General features: G+C 45.1%; 1 protein-coding gene across 1 annotated transcript in view; it reads left to right on the top strand.

Moving 5' to 3' along the window:
• CASS4 (Cas scaffold protein family member 4) overlaps positions 1–21771 on the top strand; it is a 35703-nt gene that overhangs the window by 9237 nt on the left and 4695 nt on the right. The window contains exons 2-5 of the mRNA XM_055543191.1: positions 10353–10769; positions 15858–15959; positions 17689–17769; positions 18879–20189. Coding sequence (XP_055399166.1) covers positions 10353–10769; positions 15858–15959; positions 17689–17769; positions 18879–20189 — 1911 coding nt within the window. The remainder of the gene's footprint in view (positions 1–10352; positions 10770–15857; positions 15960–17688; positions 17770–18878; positions 20190–21771) is intronic.

Below are 21771 nucleotides of genomic sequence, written 5' to 3'. Positions count from 1 at the left end.
CTAGCCCATCCAAGCAAATTAATATTAAGCACAAAAAAGACAGCAGTTTTCCCTCAGCATCTCTCATTTAACTACTTTGCAAAGTTAAAAAAAAAAAAAAAAACTCCAAGAGAAACTACTCTTCTTTATACTGTGGGGATAATGCAAGAAATTACTTAGCTCTCACTTCATTAAAAAAAAATCTAAAAATTTCTGAAATTGAAATGCAGATCATTGTAGCCACGGTGTCTCAAGTTCTGCAGCACCCATGTTTAGGCATGACACATTCAAAGGAAATAATTTAATAGAGTTGCCAATCTCCAGGCAAGTTCTGGTTGCGAAATGTACCATCTTGCTATGTTAAGTGACTCTCGGTTCCCTGTAACTTGTGGAATTTTACTTTTCAATGTAATTGTGGCTATAGAGAGCTGCTGAAATTCATGAAAGGAAAGAAAGGTTAAGATAACTTAAAGAAGAGAAAGAAGAGGAGGCCCGATGGCCTCATAATACAACTCCATGCACAGGGAAAGTAACAAATGGTTAAACCAACACTTTCCCGGGTGTTAGACGCATGCAGTGCACAGCTGCAGTGTCCTGCGGCTGCTCATCCTTCATTTCTGGTCTTGGGAACAGTCCCCTCAAAGGAGGCCTCCCTTCTGGTCCAGGTGTTTGTGCCCAGGACATGTCATTCTGCAGCTGACCACAGGGGAAGGGGTGTGATGGGGACAAAGGCAGCCTGCCTCCCCCGTTTTCCTGGAGACTCATTCCATGCCTCTCTCACTTGCCTGGGCCAGCCCAGAAAAACCCTTCAAGCTTCTTCCAAACCAAACTTCTGTGATTTTTTTTTCCAAATTTTGTTTATTTATGGCTGTGCTGGGTCTTCACTGCTGCCCGCGGGCTTTCTCTAGTTGTGGCGAGCACAGATACTTTCTAGTTGCAGTGTGCGGGTTTCTCATTGCAGTGGCTTCTCTTATTGCAGAGCATAGGCTCTAGGGCACGCAGGCTTCAGTAGTTGTGGCCTACAGATCTAGTTGCCCCGTAGCATGTGGAATCTTCCTGGACCAAGGTTGGAACCTGTGTTCCCTGCATTGGCAGGTGGATTCTTTACCAGTGGACCACCAGGACGTCCCAACTTCTGTGATTCTTAACACACCTGCAGTTAGACCCTGTTGCATTTATTTTTAATATTATTTATTGATTTTTTTGGCCGCATCGGGTCTCAGTTGCAGCATGCAAGAGTTTTCATTGTGGCACACAGAGTCCTCTCTAGCTCTGGCACACCGGCTTAGTTGCCCAGTGACATGTGGGATCTTACTCCCCAACCAGGGATCAAACCCATATCTCCTGCATTGGAAGGCAGATTCTTAACCAGTGGACCAGCAGGGAAGTCCCTGACCCTGTTACATCTAAGCGGTAGGTCTTTGTTGCCTTCTCTGGGGATCTTCACGCTGTAGTCCTACTCTCAAGGAGCTGGGGAGAAAAAAAACACTGACAAAATCAGCCAGTTCTCGACAATGGTCCAAACACTTCTCAGCATCTTTCATGCTGTAAATGGTCCTCTGAATGGATGGACAATGAGAGTGCCATCGATGGTGTGAGTTATCCTGGAAGTTCATGAAGCGTCTCCCCAGGTGTGAGATGCTTTTACGTGACAAAATGCTTTTGGCTGAGGTGAAGACTGGCTTGGTCAAGGTTCCCATCTAGCAAATCTGGAAGTAGAACAGGGATCATGACAAGCAGAAGCACAAGTTTACCAACACAGAAGCCATTTTCGTCCAACAGAACAGAACCCTCTTTACACTAGATTCTTGAATTGAAAAATCAAAACATGCACATGTGATTTAAAAAACTGAAACTGTTCCAGTAAACATGGACTGAAAGCATGTTTTCCTTTAATCCCAGATCTCTAGGGTTTCCTGGTCTCCAGTTCCCCAAGCCAGAGGGGGAGCCCCAATGACTTAGGTCTTCTTCCAGAAAGATGCTGTCCTCATAGAAGCCTACCATCTGCAGTTTCTCATCTTGCATTTAAAAATATTAGCATTCAGGGATTTTCTGGTGGTTAAGTGGTTAGGACTCTGAACTTTTGCTGCCCAGGTCCAAGTTCAACCCTTGGTCAGGGAGCTAAGATCCCACAAGCTGCATGACAGTCAAATAATAATACTCTGTTTTTGAGACTGTTCCACTTCAGCTCATATAAACTCTACCTCATCCTTTTTAATGACTGTATAGTATTCCATTATACAAATGTGTCATTATTTGTCAGTAATTACATTGAAGCCATTGTCTGAATTCTTAATGCAGTATCTAATTCTGATGCTCTAACCATGCAACTTATCCAACTGTGTTAAAATGTTTTTTATCAGATTGCCATCCCTCTCTCCTGAGGCACCCTTGGTCATTTCCTCATCCAGAGAAATGCACATGACATCGTGTGATGGACAGTGTGATAGACAGTAACCACTATGACTTGTAGGCTAAAAGGAAAAACTCCAGGGTCAGATTTGCCTGTGTGCCAATCTTGGTTCTATTCCTTGCCTCTCTGAGCAGCTTTAGGCTACTCACTCACCCTTTCTGTGCCTTAACTTTCACATCTCTTAAATGGGACATTAGTAACAGTCCCTGCTTTATAGAATTGTGACTACCAAGTGAGATAATCAATACTAATTACTTATCCCAGTGCCTGGAACTGAGTTGAAAAGCTATGAGCAATCCTTATTAATGAGGTATTGGCTAAATTAGTAAACAACAGCATGAACATGACTCAATATACCTCCGGAAGATTAGAGAGAATTTTTTTTCTCTTTGATTAATTACAGGAACTCAATATTAGCTGACACAGAGTGTGTATGAAGTCTGCATTGTTATATGGACTTTGCAAAGTGGGGAGCCTCCCCAGAGAGTCTTTGCAGTGACTCCTTGAAAGCCTGTCTGCCCCTCCCTCATCTCTTCTAAGGTTACCTTGCAGAATGTTGTCACTCATCAGCATCTCCCATGAAAAGATGTCATGTGGATACTGTGCTTCTTCCTCAGGGTTGTCCTTCTTCCTCTCTCTTTCTTCCCTTTTTGGAGAATGTGGGTGGGAAAGGAAAAATGGAGGTGGTAAGGGGATTTTTATTATGCTTTTGGAAACTTTTATTTCTCTCTCTCCTTTAAAAAAAATTATGCTTTAAAATTTGATGGAAAATAAACAGTCACAAGCCAAAAGATAGCACCATTCTCTCTGCTTTGATCATTCTAAGCCTGTCTATGTATTTACATGATTTGAAATACTTCCAAGTACATTGAAGGGGAGACCTTTGTCTTTAAAGATGATCAAAGAGCTTTCTCCATTCTGCATTTACTCCTGATGTTCTGAGTCTGGACTCAGCAGCCTCATAAAAATGGATGAGAGAATACTGCATGGATCTCAAAGAAATTCCTACATCCAGGAAAACCTTCATGAACCTCAGGGGTTCACATTTCCCATACACCACAGGATTTGAAATATTTACAGTATATGTGGTTTTAAAAATTGTGACTTCTGTATAACTGTTCTCTCTCATGGCCCTCAGAAGGGAAGTATGAACCATTCCATCACCTTCCCCTAAAACTAACTAAGAATTCTTGGAAGTAAGTCATGGAATCTGTGAGAAGGAAGCCAACATGCTAAACATGGACACTTTTCAAAGAAGGATTTTAGTAGACGAAAAACACTCATCTTGTTAATGGGGTTCCATGACATTGTACAGAGCAGGGACCCAGCAACCACTTGCTACTCAGAGTTCCTTGCACATTTATGATCTATATTTCTCCTTGTTTGTGTCATTTGTTTATTTACTACTTCCTGCTGTGTGCTGATGCCCTCATGGTATAATTACCTTCCCAAGGAAAAAATCCTTTTCTAGCTACCTTAATGGAAACATCCCAGGATCCTTACTCTCCTATCCCCTGCCACTAACTCTGTAATTTCAGGTGTACAAGAGTCTGGGAGTGGAGGGAGACTTGTGAAGGATAAAGCGAGGAGGGAGCAGGATTGGGCTGTGATGCTGCTGATCAGACCCTTGTGGAGGGAGAGAGGGGAACCATCAGGGGAGGACAGAGAGAGCCTCAGACCATGAGCAATTTGCACATAGTCATGGATAACATAATGGGATGGGTGGGAGGCTTCAGAACAGAAGGTCCATTAGAGGAGTCCTGCACTGGACATAAATGCTCCTGCGACCCTAGTTTTAATGCCCAGTTTGCAAAGGAAACCAGGGTGAGGTCTCTAAGACCCCAGCACTGGGCTGGACTCAGCAGTAGAGTACTTCATTTGACCCAAGTATTAATAGTTATCTTTTGAAATCTGTCTGACCATGCCAAAGTCCCCACCACTCTCAAATGTCTGACACCTGGCCTTCCTCCCTGACATACACATACTTCTTCCCTGGTTCTTATGATCATTTGAGTTTGCCTCTCCTGCCTATGGCTTCCCAGGTGGCTCAGTGGTAAAGAATCTGCCTGCCAATGCAGGAGATGCAAGAGACCCAGGTTTGATCCCTGGGTTGGGAAGATCCCCTGGAGTAGGAAATGGAAACCCACTCCAATATTTTTACCTGGAAACTTCCATGGGAAGAGAAGCCTGGTGGGCTGCAAAGTCCATGAGGCTGCCAAGAGTAGAACATAACTGAGAGACTAAGCACACACATGCACAGAGACTTTAGCAGATTAGAGTAGGAATTGACTTGGACTTTGGGAGGCTGTGCAGTGAATTGGCCATAGCAGGCTTCAGAGTCAGAGAGACTCACATTTGGATCCCTACTTTCTTCCTGCCACCTTGTGACCTTAACCTCTCCTAGACACAGGCAACATAAAGCTCTGAAATGTGGCAAAAAGAATAGATGAGACCCAGCTAGAACATTCTGAGTTTCTGCCACTTTGCTCTTTCAAGTGAACTGAAGAAAAGTGGAAAGGCAAGCAGGAAGGCAAGCTGGGCTCTCGGAGAGCCAGTGTGGGGCAGTCGCCGAGGAGCCCACCCTCCTGGTCTAAAGAGGAGCTGACCACCCTGGCAGTGGGAATGATGCAGAAATAAAAGTCGGTAGCTTCAGCAGGTGCATTTCTACAGGCTCCTCTAACCGGCCTCTGCTTAGAACTGTAGTGCTTCTGCCAGCTTTTACATCACTGCAGAAGACAAAGTATGGGAACAAATCTCTCTCTCTGCCTCTTACTTCCCCTGATCCACAGTGCAACTCTCTTTCCTTCTCAGTAGTTATAACCCTGCCCTTCTTTCAAGACTCACCTCAGGATTACACACAATCCCTTAGCAGCTCCTCCCAACTGTGCTCCTACAGCCAACCACCACCCTCCTCTGAGCCTCAGGCCTCTCCCACCTGGACTGGACCACCACTGGCTTTGATGAGCTTCTTTGGCTTCACACCAGCTCCATCTAATCCCCTTCCCATCCAGAAATTAGAGAGAAACGTCAGCCAATATGGAAGGAAGCTCTAGGTTTTTGTTTACTTCTTTCCAGACAACCTGGTCAGGGCTTCCATGATAGCTTAGCAGTAAAGAACCTACCTGCCATCACAGGAGGCACAGGTTTGATCCCTGGGTTGGCGAGATCCCCTTGGAGAAGGAAATGGCAACCTGCTCCAGTATTCTTGCCTGGGAAATCCTATGGACAGAGGAGCCTGTTGGGCTACAGTCCATGGGGTCGCAAAAGCATCGAACACAACTTAGCGACTCACTAGCAACAACAAGACAACCTGGACATCTTTCAGTTTCCCTGACTCACCATACAATTCACACAAACGCACAAACTCACTCCCTCCCTCACCCATTTCTCTTCCTCTGCCTGGATGATTTCTCCCCCTTTCTCAATCCGACTAATTTCTACTCACTCCCAGATTGCAACTTCCATGGCCAGTTCTCAGGAAAATGTTCTCTAAGCCCTTATCCATCCCCACTTCCCAACTGTACTCAGAATTCCTCATAACTTTCTGTATTTTTCTTGGCTGCACTTAAGTAGAAACCCTATGTTTATTTCTGTTGTGTGTCTCCTCTGCTAGGATATACACCAACATAAGATCAGGAACTGTTTTCTGCACCACTTTATCTCCCCCGAGCGCCAGGCATATAATTGATGCTCAAACTTGATGTATGAGTAAATGAAGCTAGCTAATTACTCCCATGGCTCATTGCCAGTTCAGTATGGATTAGCACTTTGCATCTGGCCATGTGAATGTCTCCCCAGAGAGAGAAACTCTTATTCTTTGCCTCTGTTTCCCTAGTCTCCTTTCCCTTCTCCCAACTGTTGTATGAAGATGGTCATTTGGGGGAAAGGTCCTTTTTGGAAATTGGCAAGGAAGGTTTCTTCTGTTGTACCTAAGATCTAACTGTCTTTGTGCCCAAAGGGAATAAAAATATAAATATATGCCTTCCTTCATCTCTTGTCTACACAAATGTTCCCAAATTAATACTACCCTGAAAGCCCCTGATCTCACCTGATCTTGGAAGCTAAGCAGAGTTGGGCCTGGTTAGTACTTGCATGAGAGACCACGGGCATACCGGGTGCTGTAGGTCTTTTGGGCTTTCCCAGTGGCTCTGGGGGTAAAGAATCCTCCTGCAATGCAGGAGATGCAGGAGACACAGGTACAATCCCTGAGTTGGGAAGATCCACTGGAGGAGGAAATGGCAACCCACTCCAGTATTTTTGCCTGGGAAATCCCAGGGACAAAGGAGCCAGGCAGGCTACAGTCCATGGGGTCTTGAAGAGTAGGACACTACTGAGCATTCACACACAAAGAATAACTTGGGGGTGGCCTCAGTGGTGATCATGATTGTAATCAGAACTCTGTTGTAGTAGCCCATCAGTCCCTTCGGTCTGTTGTCTGCAAAGCGTTCAGTGCAATATCAGAGACATAAGAGCTCGATACCTGTTTGCTGAGGCTGCTATTTCTTTTTTTGTTTAATTAGATTAATTAATTAATTTTTATTTTTGGCTGTGCTGGGTCTTCGTTGCTTTTCTCTAGTTGAGGCAAGCAGGGGCTACTCTTTAGTCGCAGTTCGCGGGCTTCTCATTGCAGTGGCTTCTCTTGTTGCAGAGCACAGGCTCTAGGGCATGTGGGCTTCAGTAGTTGCGGCTCCCAGGCTCCAGAGCACAGGCTCAGGAGTTGCAGTGCATGGGCTCAGTTGCATGTGGGATCTTCCCGGACAAGGGGTGGAAGCCATGTCTCCTGCACTGGCACGCGGATTCCTCACTCCTCAGCCACCAGGGAAACCCAAGGCTGCTATTTCTCATTCTCCCCACACTGCCGTCCTGTCCATAAAAGTCTGGCTTGGTCCCAACTGGGTTCTTTCTTAACATGCCCAGAGGGCTCTCGTCTCCAAGTCCCATGCATGCACATGGAGGAGGAGCCCAGCCTTCCCGTGTGGTCAGGGACAGCCTCTACAGGAAGTGACTTGAGCTGAGATCTGAAGGATGAGGAGTCAGTTGTGCAAATATATGGCTGAAGAGTGTTCAAGGCAGGAGGACTCACAAGGGCAAAGGTCCTGAGGTGGAAGTAATCAGTGCGTCAGAGAAAGAAAACGAGGCAGCTGGAGGAAAATTAACAGAAGAGAAGCACTAAAATTAACAGGAGGAAGTCACTCAAGCCGGGCAATCAGGCAGAGAGTTTAGGTTTTGTTCTAAAGGTAGTTCTAAGCAATTGGACATTTTTAAACAACAGACCAACAGTCTGATTTATGTGTAAAAAATATCATTCTATACAAATCAAAACTACAATGAGGTATCACGTCGCACCAGTCAGATTGGCCATCATTAAAAACTCTACAAAACAATAAAGGCTGGCAAGGGTGTGGAGAAAAAGGGAAGCCTCCTACACTGTTGGTGGGAATATATTAATAAATTAGTACAGCCAAAGGAGAACACTGTGGCGCTTCCTTAAAAAACTGATAATAGAGCTACCATATGACCTTGCAATCCCACGCCTGGCATATATCTGGAGAAAACCGTAATTCAAAAGGACACATGCACCTCAGTGTTCATTGCACCATTATTCACAATAGCCAAGACATGGACGCAACCTAAATGTCCATTGACAGAGGAATGGATAAAGAAGATGTGGTGCATACGTAGCATGGAATATTACTCAGCCATTAAAAGAGTGAAATACCATCATTTGCAGCAACATGGATTATCATACATAGATATTATCATACTAATTGAAGTAAACCAGGCAGAGAAGGAGAAATGTCATATAAAATGTCATTCTGATTGGTGTCTAGAGAATGAATTGGAAGGAGAAGGGTGCAATAATGGATATGAGGAGAAAACGTTGAGTCCATGGGACCTCAGACAAGTCATCTGATCTCTCTGACCCTGTTTCCTCATCTGTAAAATGGGAAGAAGAAAACCTGCCTCTGAGGCACCTGAGAATTAACTGATATCATAGCTTCAGTGTCCCCAACACAAAATAATTCCCCATTCAGTATAGTCTACTGTTAGCTCCCTTTTCTGGGAGAGGAATTCTCCAAGATTTCTTACATGTATTTAATTTTTTATAACATAAATATTGATAGTCTTTGTTATCAAAGCTTTGAGACATTAATTGACTGCAGGAGGTGTCTCTGAACCAGTTGTAACAAAATACTATTTTGAGGGGAATCCTGTTCTAGCAACATAGTTAGGGTTTTCCTTTGCTGTGACTATATGCCCTTTAGGGTGTGGACTGCTGCTCTGAAGATTGCAGATTTTTCTGTCCATGGAAAGTAAACCATGTCTCCATAGCAAGACTGTCGATGTCCATTTTGGACAGTTGTGGGTGCCCGATCAAGCAGGTGATCACACAAGGCAATTATTCTCTAGACAAGTATACCTTTTTGCAACAGGCAAGTCCACCAGCTAAGCTGCTGCCAATCTGGGCACTTGGAAGCAACTGCCATGTTGAAGCAACTGCTCTGCCTAAACACACACACTATCTTATTTCCAGACAAATGCAAGCATGTTTCAGATGATGGGTTTTTTCTTCTCAGACTGCGTTAGATGTATTTCATGGGAATTGTGATGATAGATTGGAGACTGTGTTTTGCTTTCTGTTTTTTCCCCAGTGTGAACAAAGTCTCATTTTCAAAAAGGTAAAATCATAACTCTCATGCAAATATGAAATGAACTCACATCAAGGATTTTATTAAACTGATTAATTGATGAGGGAACCAGAAAAAGGTTAAAATCAGGTCAAGGGGCATTTGAGGAGCTAGGTATTTGTAGGCAGTACAATACCATTGCTGTCATTATAACAGGTGGGGTTTTTTTGTTGTTGTTTGGGATTTTTTGAGAACCATGTAGCTTACAGAAAGAGCGTGGGTCTGAGAATTAGAAGATTGTTTATATTTTGATTCCGGCTGTGTAGACTAGTCACTCACCCTCTGTGTCTTTGTTTCACTGCACGTGAATAAATGATCATTAATAGAGCCTCTGCTCTGAGCCTGGGTCCATGCTCAATGCTGCGAGAGAACAGCAAATCGAGCAAGATGTGATCCCAAAAGTCATGGAGCTTCCAAGGCCAGCCAGGAGAAAAGCAACAACCAGGCAAAGAGCAATATAATCGTTTTGACAGTTTGCAGCCAAGCTTTACTGAGCACTTACAAAGTGCCAGGCGCTGTTCAGTGAGCTTTCTATACATATCAACCCATTTAATTAATAACTTTGTGAGGCAGAAGTGGTGCTAGTGGTAAAGAATCTGCCTGCAGTGCAGGAGATTCAAGAGACGTGGGTTCAGTCCCAGGGTCAGGAAGATCCCCCGGAGGAAGAAATGGCAACCCACTCCAATATTCTTGCCTGGAGAATCCCATGGTCAGAGGAGCCTGGAAGGCTACAGTCCAAAGGGTCGGAAAGAGTCAGACATGACTGAGTGACTGAGCACACCTACATCAGGTAGATAGTGCTATTATTCCCATTTTACAGACAAGGAAACTGAGGCCCAAAGATAGTGGCTAATTTACTTAAGGGCACAGAGCTAGGAAGGAGAGCCAGGATTTCAACCTAGTTCTGTGCTAGGCTGCCGTCTACCATATAACTCGGGTGGGTCATTTGTTCAGTCACTCAGTGGTGTCCAAGTCTTTGTGACCCATGGACTGCAGTATCATCTTCTGGATCTTGCTCAAACTCATGTCCATTGAGTCAGTGACAGGGAAGACTACCTGGAAGTTCTGACATTTCACCTGAGACTCTCCTCACCTCCCCAAGTATGGCTAGAAATAAATCAGGCCAACAGCAGGGACAAGAGTCTCTGGGTGGTGGGGAGGGGAGGAAATGAGATAAAGGAGCAGCTGTGACTGTGTTCTAAGCTAGTGGTGTGGCAGTCTTGGCCCTTGGGAATAACAATGACTGTGAATTCTTTCTCTCCCATCTCCAGACCCTCTTGGCCAAGGCACTTTATGACAACCACCCCGACTCCGCTGATGAGCTGGCTTTCTGCAGAGGAGACATCCTGACCATTCTGGAACAAAACGTGCCAGAAAGTGAAGGCTGGTGGAAGTGTCTGCTCCACGGGAGGCAAGGCCTGGCCCCTGCCAACCGCCTCCAAATCCTAGCGGAGGCCTCCACAGACAGGCCTCGTCCCCCTTTCCTGAAAGGCCTAGACAATGCTCCCGCCATCTCCCAGGAGACCTACGAGGTGCCCACCCTGCTCAACCCCTCATCTCCTGTGTACGAGCAGATGAAGAGTTGGGTGGAGGGGCCCCCACCTCCCACAGTCCAAGTCTACGAAGTCCCTGACCCACCTGCCTGTGCCAGAATCGTCTGTGAAAAGAACCTAAGCTTTCCAAAACAAGTAAGTACATTTCCAGACAGAAGAAATAGGTCAAAAGGTAGGCAGCACCCAGGGCCTAAATACCCTTAATTGTGGGTGTCCATCAGGACAGCAAATGTACAGGATGGGAACGAGACAGTTGGGGTGATTGGGTTGTCGTTAACACTCTGGGTACCCTGGTGGTTCCTGGCTTGCCATGACACCCACACTTGGCAGGAAACTGAATGCTTAGTTGAGCTGAGTCTGAAAGAATGATAACATTCACAGTGGTCTCTTTTTACACTAGGAAGAAACATTAGTTAAATGGAGGGGTTGAATTTCCATGGGTCAAAGGCAAGAAATCATTCATCAGATTTAAAATATGTGTTCCTTTCAACCTAGAAAGGATTTCCAGAATTGTTGCAAAAATATACAAGAAGGCAGAAGTATATCTGAATGAGGAAGTCATAGCCATTACAGTATTATTTGTTATAGGGAAAAATTCCAGTTGCCTAAAGGAATATTCATGGAGGATTGGTTACATAAGTTTTGGCAGTACCCTAGGACGAGCCAGTGTGTGTGTGTGTGTGTGTGTGTACTGCAGTTGTGGGGGGGGAAATGAAATTAGTTCTGTAACGATTTATAAGGGAGGGAGAAAGAGCCATTTAAATAAAAACCTAACAAACAAACAAAAAAAACTTTAAAAAGTATGTGTGTATATGTGTGCATTGAAAAGAACACACACTAGCAATGGTCACCCTTAGGAAGTGGAACTAGTTAAGCAGAAAGTGGAAGAAGTCATTAAACAGGGATCTATACTTTATTCGCTTCTGTGTCCCCTGCACCTTGGATGTGCCTAGCCTGGGGTGGGCACTTGATAAATATTTGATGAACAAAGAGACTAAGAGGTTGATTTGTGTGTTATATAGAACATGTATTACATCTGTAATTTTTAAAAAAGTAACATTTTTTTAAAGCCGAGGAAGAGAAGCACTTCATAAATGTAGAATGAAACATTTTTTTAAAGTAGGAGAGGAAGGGACTTCCCTGGTGGTCAAGTGGTTAAGATTTCACCTCCCAATGCAGAGAGTGCAGGTTCAATCCCTGGTTGGGGAGCTAAGATCCTACATGCCTTGGGGCTAAAAACCCAAAACGTAAAATAGAAGTGATATTGTATCAAATTCAATAAAGACTTTAAAAATAGTCCACATTAAAAAAAAGAAGAAGAAAGAAGCAGGAATTTAAAAGAAAAAACAAAAGTAATGCACTGTTTCCCTCCAAGCCCTGGCCTTCATGAGGTGTTAAGAATGCAGCACAGTCTTGCATGATCTTCAGTCACTGCAAGCATTTCCTGCCATCACACACTTTGCTTTCAGCTCGATGACACATCCCACCTGGCCTCAGCTCTGCACAGAGGTCCTGATGAGGCCCTAGGCCAGGAAAGGTCACTCCTCCCATGTAGATGCTGCCCCTCCTCCCAGGAATGTCCCACTTACCCTGCAGGCCTCCTCCACACCAGCTTCTTCTTTGATTCCTTAAGAGACTTATTTAAAGTCTTTATTGAATTTGTTACAATATTGCTTCTATTTTATGTTTTGGGGGGTTTTGGGGGGGGGCACGTGGGATCTTAGCTCCCTGACCAGGGATGGAACCTGCTCACCCTGCACTGGAAGGTAAAGTCTTAACCCCTGGACCATCAGGGAAGTCCCTAAGAGATTCCGAATCCTTCAGATTGCCTGCCTACCTGGGCTGCCAGGCACACGACCCGTGTTACACAGAACAGCTGCCCCTCTAGGCACCAACTACAAACACCAGAAAGAGGTGGCTGATTGTCCTGCAGCCATCCGCGAGGTGGACCTGAAGTCCCTTTTCTGGAACAACTGGCCCAAATCTAGGCCTGGCACGCTCAGCTGTCATCCGAGCAGCTGACCCAGAGTGGGGCCTGGGTGCTGGCTCCTCTGAGAGTGAGTGGTCTGGGCTGAAGTTAATTGAGTTGCTCCCTGATAGCTCAGTTGGTAAAAAAATCCACCTGCAATGCAGGAGACCCCGGTTCAATTCCTGGGTTGGGCAGATCTGCTAGAGAAGGGCAAGGCTACCCACTCCAATATTCTTGGGCTTCCCTTGTGGCTCGGCTGGTAAAGAATCTGCCTGCAAAGTGGGAGACCTGGGTTCAATCCCTGGGTTGGGAAGATCCCCTGGAGAAGGGAAAGGCTACCCACTCCAATATTCTGGCCTGGAGAATTCCATGGACTGTATAGTCCATGGGGTCACAAAGAGTTGGACACGACTGAGCAACTTTCACTTTCAAAGGAAAGAAAAAAACAAAATCAAAGGCCAAATGGGACGAACTGAGAGAGTAGCATTTATGTGTATACACTGCTGCTGCTGCTGCTAAGTCACTTCAGTCGTGTCTGACTCTGTGCAACCCCATAGATGGCAGCCCACCAGGCTCCCCCGTCCCTGGGATTCTCCAGGCAAGAACACTGGAGTGGGGTGCCATTGCCTTCTCTGGTGTATACACTACCATGTGTAAAACAAACAGCTAGTAGGAAGCTGCTGTATAGCACAGGGAGCTCAGCTCAGTGCTCTGTGATGACCTAGAGGGCTGGGATGGGGATGGGGTGAGAGGGAGGCTCAAGAGGTAGCGGATACATGTATATAGATAGCTGATTCATGTTGTTGTACAGCAGAAGTGAATACAACATTGTTAAGCAATTATACTCCAATTAAATTTTTTTTTTAAATCTAAGGTCATTTTCCCCACCCCCTAAAAGCACATCAGGTGCAAAGTCTGCAGTTTGCTGGGGATTCTGAACCCCCAGGACCATGCCAGGCTCCTGAGAGATGCTCCATAGACATTTGTGGAATGAATGAAATGACCAGATCCAACATAATGGGCTCACTGTCAACTTCTAGACTGATGTTGGTATAAAAAGAGAGAGGAGTTGACCATCCTAACTCAGAAAAGGGTCAGGGCACTAGCGTAAGATTTGTCCTTGACATGAAGCGTGGAGACCTCACTGGTGCAGGCTGTGGCCACGGCAGAAACCACAGCCACTGAAGGGGATTTCAGAAGCCGGGGACTCCTCACCACTCAAGCAGGTCTTGAGGTGGCCCCAGTAAAACACTTGGGGAACTTTCCTGCCTTTTATTCCTGCCTAAGTTCCCTCCATCACTGCCCTATCTATGTTTTGGCTCTCTCCCCATTCCCTTTTTCATCGCCTTCTCTGTGCTTGAGGGTCTTTTAAAGCAAGCAATGTCATCTGCAGCTTAGAAATCAGGAATCTGGGTTCACTTGGTTTCTGCAGCAGCCACTGCCATGCTGGGTGACTGGAGACATCACAGCACCCCTCTAGACTTCTCTTTCTTGGTCTGTATCAAGAGAGGGTTCAGTTCAGTCCAGTTACGCAGTCATGTCTGACTCTTTGCAACCCCATGGACTGCAGTACGCCAGGCTTCCCTGTCCATCACCAACTCCTGGAGCTTGCTAAAACTCATGTCCATTGAGTCAGTGATGCCATCCAACCATCTTATCATTTCTGAGTTCACCTCAAACTGTAGTTTTTGGTGATTCTGAGTAATCTTGATTCTTCCTCTACTACAAGAAGGAAGGAACTAGAAGGATGCAAGATTATAATAACTTAAGAATCTTCTGATCCACAGAAGACAGGCATCTTCTCCCTACTTGGGTAATCCAGTGGTGAGCTTTGAGTCTGAGACGGCTGAAAAAAATAACATTCTGAGCAGAAGCAGACATTGGTAAAACTAAGCAAGCCCAGCCACTAGCTTTGAGCTGTTTTCCAATGGGCAGTTCACAGGCTTGGCACACAGCCCGGGGGACCCATGTCAAAAATTCCCTTTATACTCAGGTTGAGCATCTCTAGATTTATGTTAGCCAAAAATTAAAAACCAAGAAGGTGAAAATATGTCCCTTGTCTCAAGTTGTCCTCATCAGGGACTCTACATCTTTCTAGCTGGAAGAGACCTCTGTTGATCTGAGAGAAAAAGAGACCTCTTTAGATGAGAACAAAACTCTTCATTTTACAAATGAGGAAATTGATTCCCTGGGAGGTGAAAGGCCCATCCAAGGTCATATCCTGATGAACACCAGAGACTAAAATTTCCTTGTTGTGTCTGTGTCTGTCCACACCCCTGGCCTGCCAACACCTAAAACAGAGCCCTTGGCATGCTCTTGATCTAGTTCGCCTGGCTCTGTGGCTGATACTATCTATTAATGTTTTATTGAAGTTTAACCTCTAGATCCTCAGAGTACACAGTTCAGTCACTAGTATCCGAATCCAGAAACACAATGAAACCAGCAAGCCAGAAGCCCCCTCCCACCTATCCCAGCCACTTCCCCCCAGGGTAACCACGATCTTGAGCTTTGTTTTACTTTTTATTCCAACTTCCTTATTATAATACACTGGCCTCTCTTTAAAAAAAAAAAAATGACCATACGAAGAAAGTATTTGATTTTGGTTTAAATTCAGAAAGGGTAATCTTTTGTATTTCAAGTAAAAAGATCAGATTTCCTGATGAAATCTGCTTTTAGGTTTAAATTGCTTATAGACCGTCTAGTTCTTGAACTAGAGTTTCCTTCTGTCCCCTAAACCTTTCAAAACCATGTTTCTCAAAAAAATGTTCCTTAGTTCCCATCTACGTTTTCCAAGAAACAATGGGCATTTCTGAACTGGCTTCTTTCCACCTACAATTCCAAACCAAGTAAAGTCCCATCATAGGCTGTAGGTTGTCTCTTGGGCAAGTGTGACCCGCAAAGTCAGCTCCATAAATAAAATTCTGAGAACATCAGAATCACCTGGGGGCCCTGACAATAATGCAGTTTCCTAGGCTCTCCGTCAAGACTCAGAGATTCTGTGCAATGCACGCGGGGCCCAGGAATCTGCATTTCCAACCCACTTCCCAGATGAGGCTGATCCACATGGTGAGGAAGATTGCCCTCCATCACAGACCTCCCCACCAGCGTCCTGCTGTCTCCAGTCTCAGAGCAAAGGGTCTCCAACAAGAGGTGCCCAGAGAATGTCCCAGCATGATAGTGGTGCCTTTGCTGTTTCGTGATCCATGGATGCGGTGGTAACATTTTTTTTCCTCTGTTCTTCTTTTCTCCCCAAGGCTATCTTCATGATTCCTAGACATGCTCGGACCTCATTACCAGCCCTGGGTTGCCAGGTGTATGACGTGCCTGCCCAGAGCCGGTGCCCACCAACTCTGAAGGTGAGCCTCATCTGTGGCCCTGCTCTGCCCAGGTTTCTCCATCTAAATTGTTGGCTCTCAGCGTCACGCTGACCTTGCATTTCTGTTTTACCATTGAGAGATCTTTGGAGCTTCAGTTCTGACTCCAAGGAACCCATCACCACTCAGAAACCAGCTTTGTGCCCAGGGAACCCAGACATGCTCAGAAGAATATTACTACTATTTGAATTCTGAATATTTAAAAATTTTTTACTTCGCATTTGTAATGCTTTATATCCATGCATATATACACACTGGAAAAAAGATTGGCAACCCACTCCAGTTTTCTAGCCTGGTGAATCCCATGGACAGAGAATCCTGGTCAGCTACAGTCCATAGGGTCACAAAGAGTCGGACACGATTGAGTGACTAACACAATATATACACACACCTGTATACACATATCTGTACTTTTTAAAAAGTAACAGTAACACGAAGGATATACATCATAGTCTTAACATTATTGTTGGTTATCTTAACACTGATTATCTCTCGGGGAGGAAATTTCAGAGGTTTTTTGTTGTTTTTTTTTTTTACCTTATTTGAATGTAACTGGTACATCAGTTTTGTAAGACATACTTCCTATAATCAGAAAACAACTTCACTCACTTCTTAGCCCATCAGAACTGCCCCATGGCCATGCTCTCCCCTGCCCACCACACACAGGGGAATGGCCTGGATGCTTCAGCCACGCCTGCTTCCTGGAACCACGCCCAGACTCTGAGGTTTGAGATCTGGGGTGGGCCCATGAAAGTAGGAATTTTAAAGCTCCCAGTTGGTTCTAAATTCAGGCTGGTTTGGCGACTTCCTGGTCGCTCCCAGGTAGTAAGAAGTCTCCGTGCAGGAATTTAATGTTCTGAGCAGGCTGTACCAAACTTCCCCCTGCCTATAAAGTGAAAGGAGGAGACTTGGAGGAGACTCATGGCCTGACTCTCTTCAGTGATTAGGACTCTCACTGACGAGGGCCTGGGTTCAATCCCTGGTCAGGGAAATAAGATCCCACAAGTCATGATGTGTGGCTAAAAAAAAAAAAAAAAAGCCCAAAACAAAAACCCTCTCCAAATTTCAGCTTCTTTTCTCTTTCTTTGAAAAACCTGTTCTGGTGCTCTCACCTTACCTTGGAATATGGAACCTATTTTTCACATCCTAATATATATATTTCCTAATTGTTGCACCTCCCCCACAAATGTCTATTATCTCTAGAGGTATTTGCTCATTACTGGGTGTATATATGTCACTTAGTTCAGTGGCTAGTCATTAGTGGGCACTTAGTAAATATTTGCAGGATTAATACATGAGTTATAAGCACAGGAAAATTTCCACTGGGAAAACAAGAAAGAAAAAAGACATAGTAAATTCCAATCTTATATTTAGTCTTCTTTAATTCAGTCTTAAGGTGAACTTACAGAAGGAAATGAACTGCTGTTTTTAACTCAGACAACTGCAGCTAATTCTCTCTATAGTTTGTCCCCACCTTTGATTGAGAAGGTGCCTTTTTTTATAAAACACAGAGCCCATTGTTGAAAATATACTCAGAACAGCACACACTTGTACCATAAAACCATCATGACTGAAAGTCCCAAAGTCTTCAGTGATTTGTGTTTTCACTTGGGAAAAAAAAACAACAAAACACCAGCGTTGAGACGGTTTGTGATGTGCAGTCACCAGGAAGGAAAATTCCAAGTTGACCTTCTTCGTGGTCTCTTCCCAGGAGCCAGGCATGCAGCAGCTATATGATATCCCCCCCAGCCCCCAAAAGGCAGCACTGGGTCCCCCGGCCAGCCAAACAAACGTAAGTATGATCGGCACTGAGATCTGAGACTGTGCAAACCTGAACTGCCTCTGGGAAATGTTGTTTGCTTGGTCAAAATTAGGAACTCAAATCCCTCATAGCAGAATTTACTTCACTGGAGGCAAAACTTGTAACTGCGACAGTGTTCAGGAACCAGACAAGTCATGTGGTCTAGATAAACCCTTTGACTTCCGTACGCCTCCGTTTCTCTTTACAAACTTACTGTAAGAATTGACATAATCCCTGCAAAGGACCTAATACAGTATGCACAGAGCAAGAGCTCAGGAGACTTGAGATAAATGCTTCTTGCAATCTACCTTGGAGACATGCTGTGTTGAGGTCGGTTTTTATTTGTATGGAGGGGAGATGACTTAACTTGAAACCTGTAATCCATGCTTATCAATGGATTCTGTCACATGCATACAATAAATACACCTATGCCCAAGGTGGGCTTTCCAGGTGGCGCTAGTGATAGAGAACTTACCTGCCGATGAGGGAGACATTCTCTCCCTGGGTCAGGAAGGTCCCCTGGAGGAGGGCATGGCAACCCACTCCAGTATTCTTGCCTGGAGAGTCCTATGGACAGAGGAGCCTGGCGGTCTACAGTCCATGGGGTTGCAGAGAGTGGGACATGACTGAAGTGACTCAGCACGCATGCACTCATGCCCAAGGTGGCTTCTCAGCAGTGTCATGAGGGATGCACAGGAGTTTGTTAGATGGAAAGCAAGGGGTTGAGTGGACACTGAGAACAGAGGAACCAGCTTGGACAGAATTGAATATAGCCGTGCAGGAGAGCATTTTGGGTTCAGAGAAAGGTAAGCAGCCTGAGTCGCTGGACCTTGAAGGAGGGGAGTGCCAGGTGTGGTGGCAGAGGCAGAGAGCAAGGAGACTCAAAAGCAGTCTGGAGCCAGACTGTGAAGGGCTTGAGTGGTGGCGGAAATGGGAAGCCACTGCAGAAACTTGAGCAGAGGAGTGACCATCAGGCTTTTAAGATGCACAGTGCCCAGCGCTTGGTGGCTCCTCAGTGTAATACACATGCATCCCCTGAGTCACTCACACTGTCTTTTCCTTAAACTAAATAACAGGTGACGTTGTGTGGTTCTTCACAGAGGCAGAATATTCCCCCGACACCAAGCATCGCCTTAAGGAGGGGTGGCTGCAACACACTGCCAAGCCCTCAGAAATCGGAATGGATTTATGACACGCCAGCGTCTCTGGAAAAGGCTGATGTAAGAAATGCATCTCCAAATAGCTCTGTGGAAAAATCGGGGCACCATGTCCTCCCCAGGTGTATGTCCAGCTTCCACAGCCCTCCGAGCCGCAGAGCAGGGACTCTCAGTCCACACCCGCAGAAAAACATGCCCATGCAGAAAAAACTCAGCCTTCCAGAAATTCCTTCTTATAGCTTTCCACTAGCCACGGCTGCATTCCCTTTGGATGAAGCTGTCAGCTACAAGGTTCCTTCAAGTTTTCTGATCCCCCGAGTGGAGCAGCAGAACACCAAGCCGAACATTTACGACATCCCTAAAGCAAGGCCGAGGGACCCCCAGGCTGGGAAAGAGCTGGAGAAAGCCAATGTGCCTTCAGAGAATTCCTTGGACCAGAACTCCCCGTGGTTTCCTAGCCAGGCAGCATCGCTGTCCCCTGAACTAGACAGCTCGTCTGTGTCCAGCTCTGACGGTAGAGCCAGCATTCTTTCCTCCTGCTCCTCCACATCCACTGACTCTTCGTCCAGCTCCTTCTCAGAGGAGTCAGCCAGAGAGCTCCCCTTGGACCTGGACTTGGCCAGAGAGACGGTCACAGTTCTGCAGCACAAGGTGGCCAACTCTGTCGGGGGCCTGATGCTCTTTGTCAGTAGAAAGTGGAGGTTCAGGGACTCTCTGGAGGCCAACATTGATGCAATCCGCAGGGCCGCTGACCGCACAGAGGAATCCTTGAGAGAATTCCTGGATTTTGCCCGAGGAGTCTGTGGGACCACCTGCAACCTCACCAACAGTAACCTTCAGGCCAGAATTAGGGATCAGCTACAGACAATCTCCAACTCCTACCAAATCCTGCTTGAAACAAAGGAAAGTCTGGAGAGCTGCAATTGGTCCCTGGAAGTCCTTGTGACTGACAAAATTCAGAACAGCCCGGATGACCTGGAGAGATTTGTCCAGGTGGCACGGATGGTTCCGGAAGACGTCAAGAGGTTCGCCTCCATCATCATTGCCAATGGGAGGCTCCTTTTCAAGCCGAACTGTGAAAAGGAAGATCCCGTGCAATTGACCCCAAGTGCAGAGTTTAAGCTTGCCAAATCCATCCAGCTTCCCCAAAGGGAGATTGAATCCTATCAAAGGAACACTCCTTTTCATAAGCAAAAAGAAAGCAAACACTCTCCTGAACTATTAGAGAAGAATAGGACAAATGTTTGTGAACAGGTGAGTTCAGAGTTCCACGTGGTATTAATAAAATATAAAGGGGCTTTCCATTTTTATCTGGAGTGGTCACCCATAAGTTAGATGCTGAGAATCTACTATTTCATCTTTGGGGAGGCATGAGTTCCATTTTCCAGAAAATAAAATTCATGAAGGTAAAATTCTGTATGAAATCTTACTAAGAAGAAAGATTAATATTAAGACAAACAGGATGTCTTCTGGACATTTTAGGGTTTGGGGCTTACCTCTGAAGCTAGGATAAGAAAGGATTCTGAAAACCTTTTGAAACCTGTTTTTTGAGCAAAATTTTTATCTCACCATCAAGTTTCCTTGCACTTTGGAAAGTTATAAACTGAGTCATTGTCAGTGTTCTTCTTAGGAACATAAGAGGAAGTATAAATACTCTTCCAAATCGTCCATGGTCCTAGCAGCCTCAAGACTCTGGTTACTCTTAGAAATACTTTCCTCCATGAGATGAAGCACTATAGTAAGACACCTTTAGTTCAAGAATTGCAAGTTGCAGGAGATGCAGCACATAACAGGGGCTGTGTCACAGGATAACTTGGTGCTTTCGGCCCCAGTCTTGGGGTTTTCTGCTGACATGCCTGGTGGTGCAAGAGCTTTAACACACTCCAGAGAAGCTGGACATTTAGATATTTTTCATTTCCGGTTAAACTCTGTGTCCTTCTATTAGGTTGTGTTGATAGGCAAAATTCAGCTCTTCACCTGCTAAAATCTCCTTTGTTGGCAAAAGGTATCATAGGCAGAACCTCAACAAAAGCATATAGAGGGATGCTCAAGTTTTAAAGTGGATTAAATAGCTATACAGTAGGTAAAGACTGTTCTGGTTGGTAATTCGAAGGGATTTTATGTTTCAGAAGTTGCCTCGCCTGGAAGAGAGAGAAAAGCCCATCTTGGAACAAAGGTCGGATGAAAACAGCGACTTGGAAACACAGGTAAGTGATGATGCTGACTGACTCTCCAACCCTTCTGATTGACTGAAACGCTTTATCCCCAGAGACATCTCCTGCTGTGAATAATTCAACATCACAGCCCTGACCCACATGGGAGGAGACTTGGTTTTGTCATAGTTCTTCCTTATTTACAATAGAAGGAACCCTGGAGATGAACTAGCCCAATGAGCCCCCAAGCGTGGAACACGGTCCTTTGACCATTAGTGAAATAATTCTAGGTCCTCTGCAAGTTTATCAATGACCTGCCATTAAGTCACACGGCCTAACATTCTTTTTTTTTTCCCCCACCCCCACCTTTGGCTTAAACAATAGAAATTTATTTTCTCACAATTCTGGAGGCTAGAAATCCAAAATCAAGGTTCATTTCTTCTGCGGCATCTCTTTCCCTGGCTTGTACGTGATCATCTTCTCACTGTGTCTTCATTTGATCTACCCTCTATCCGTTTATCAGTCTGACATTCTCTTTTAATGTTTCTGATTACAACAGAAAAACCATTTTGGTTTGAGGCTTGTGTACCTTCAGCACGTCTTTGACATATGATGTTCTTTTTTTTTGAAATCAAAGATGTTATCATTGTGCTTAATTTTAATTGGTTACCTCCTATTGCTGG

Source organism: Bubalus kerabau, chromosome 13, assembly GCF_029407905.1.
Source record: "Bubalus kerabau isolate K-KA32 ecotype Philippines breed swamp buffalo chromosome 13, PCC_UOA_SB_1v2, whole genome shotgun sequence".
Taxonomy (NCBI): Eukaryota; Metazoa; Chordata; class Mammalia; order Artiodactyla; family Bovidae; genus Bubalus; species Bubalus kerabau.
The sequence above is the reverse complement of the archived record's forward strand: the minus strand, read 5'-3'. Positions and strand labels throughout refer to the sequence as shown.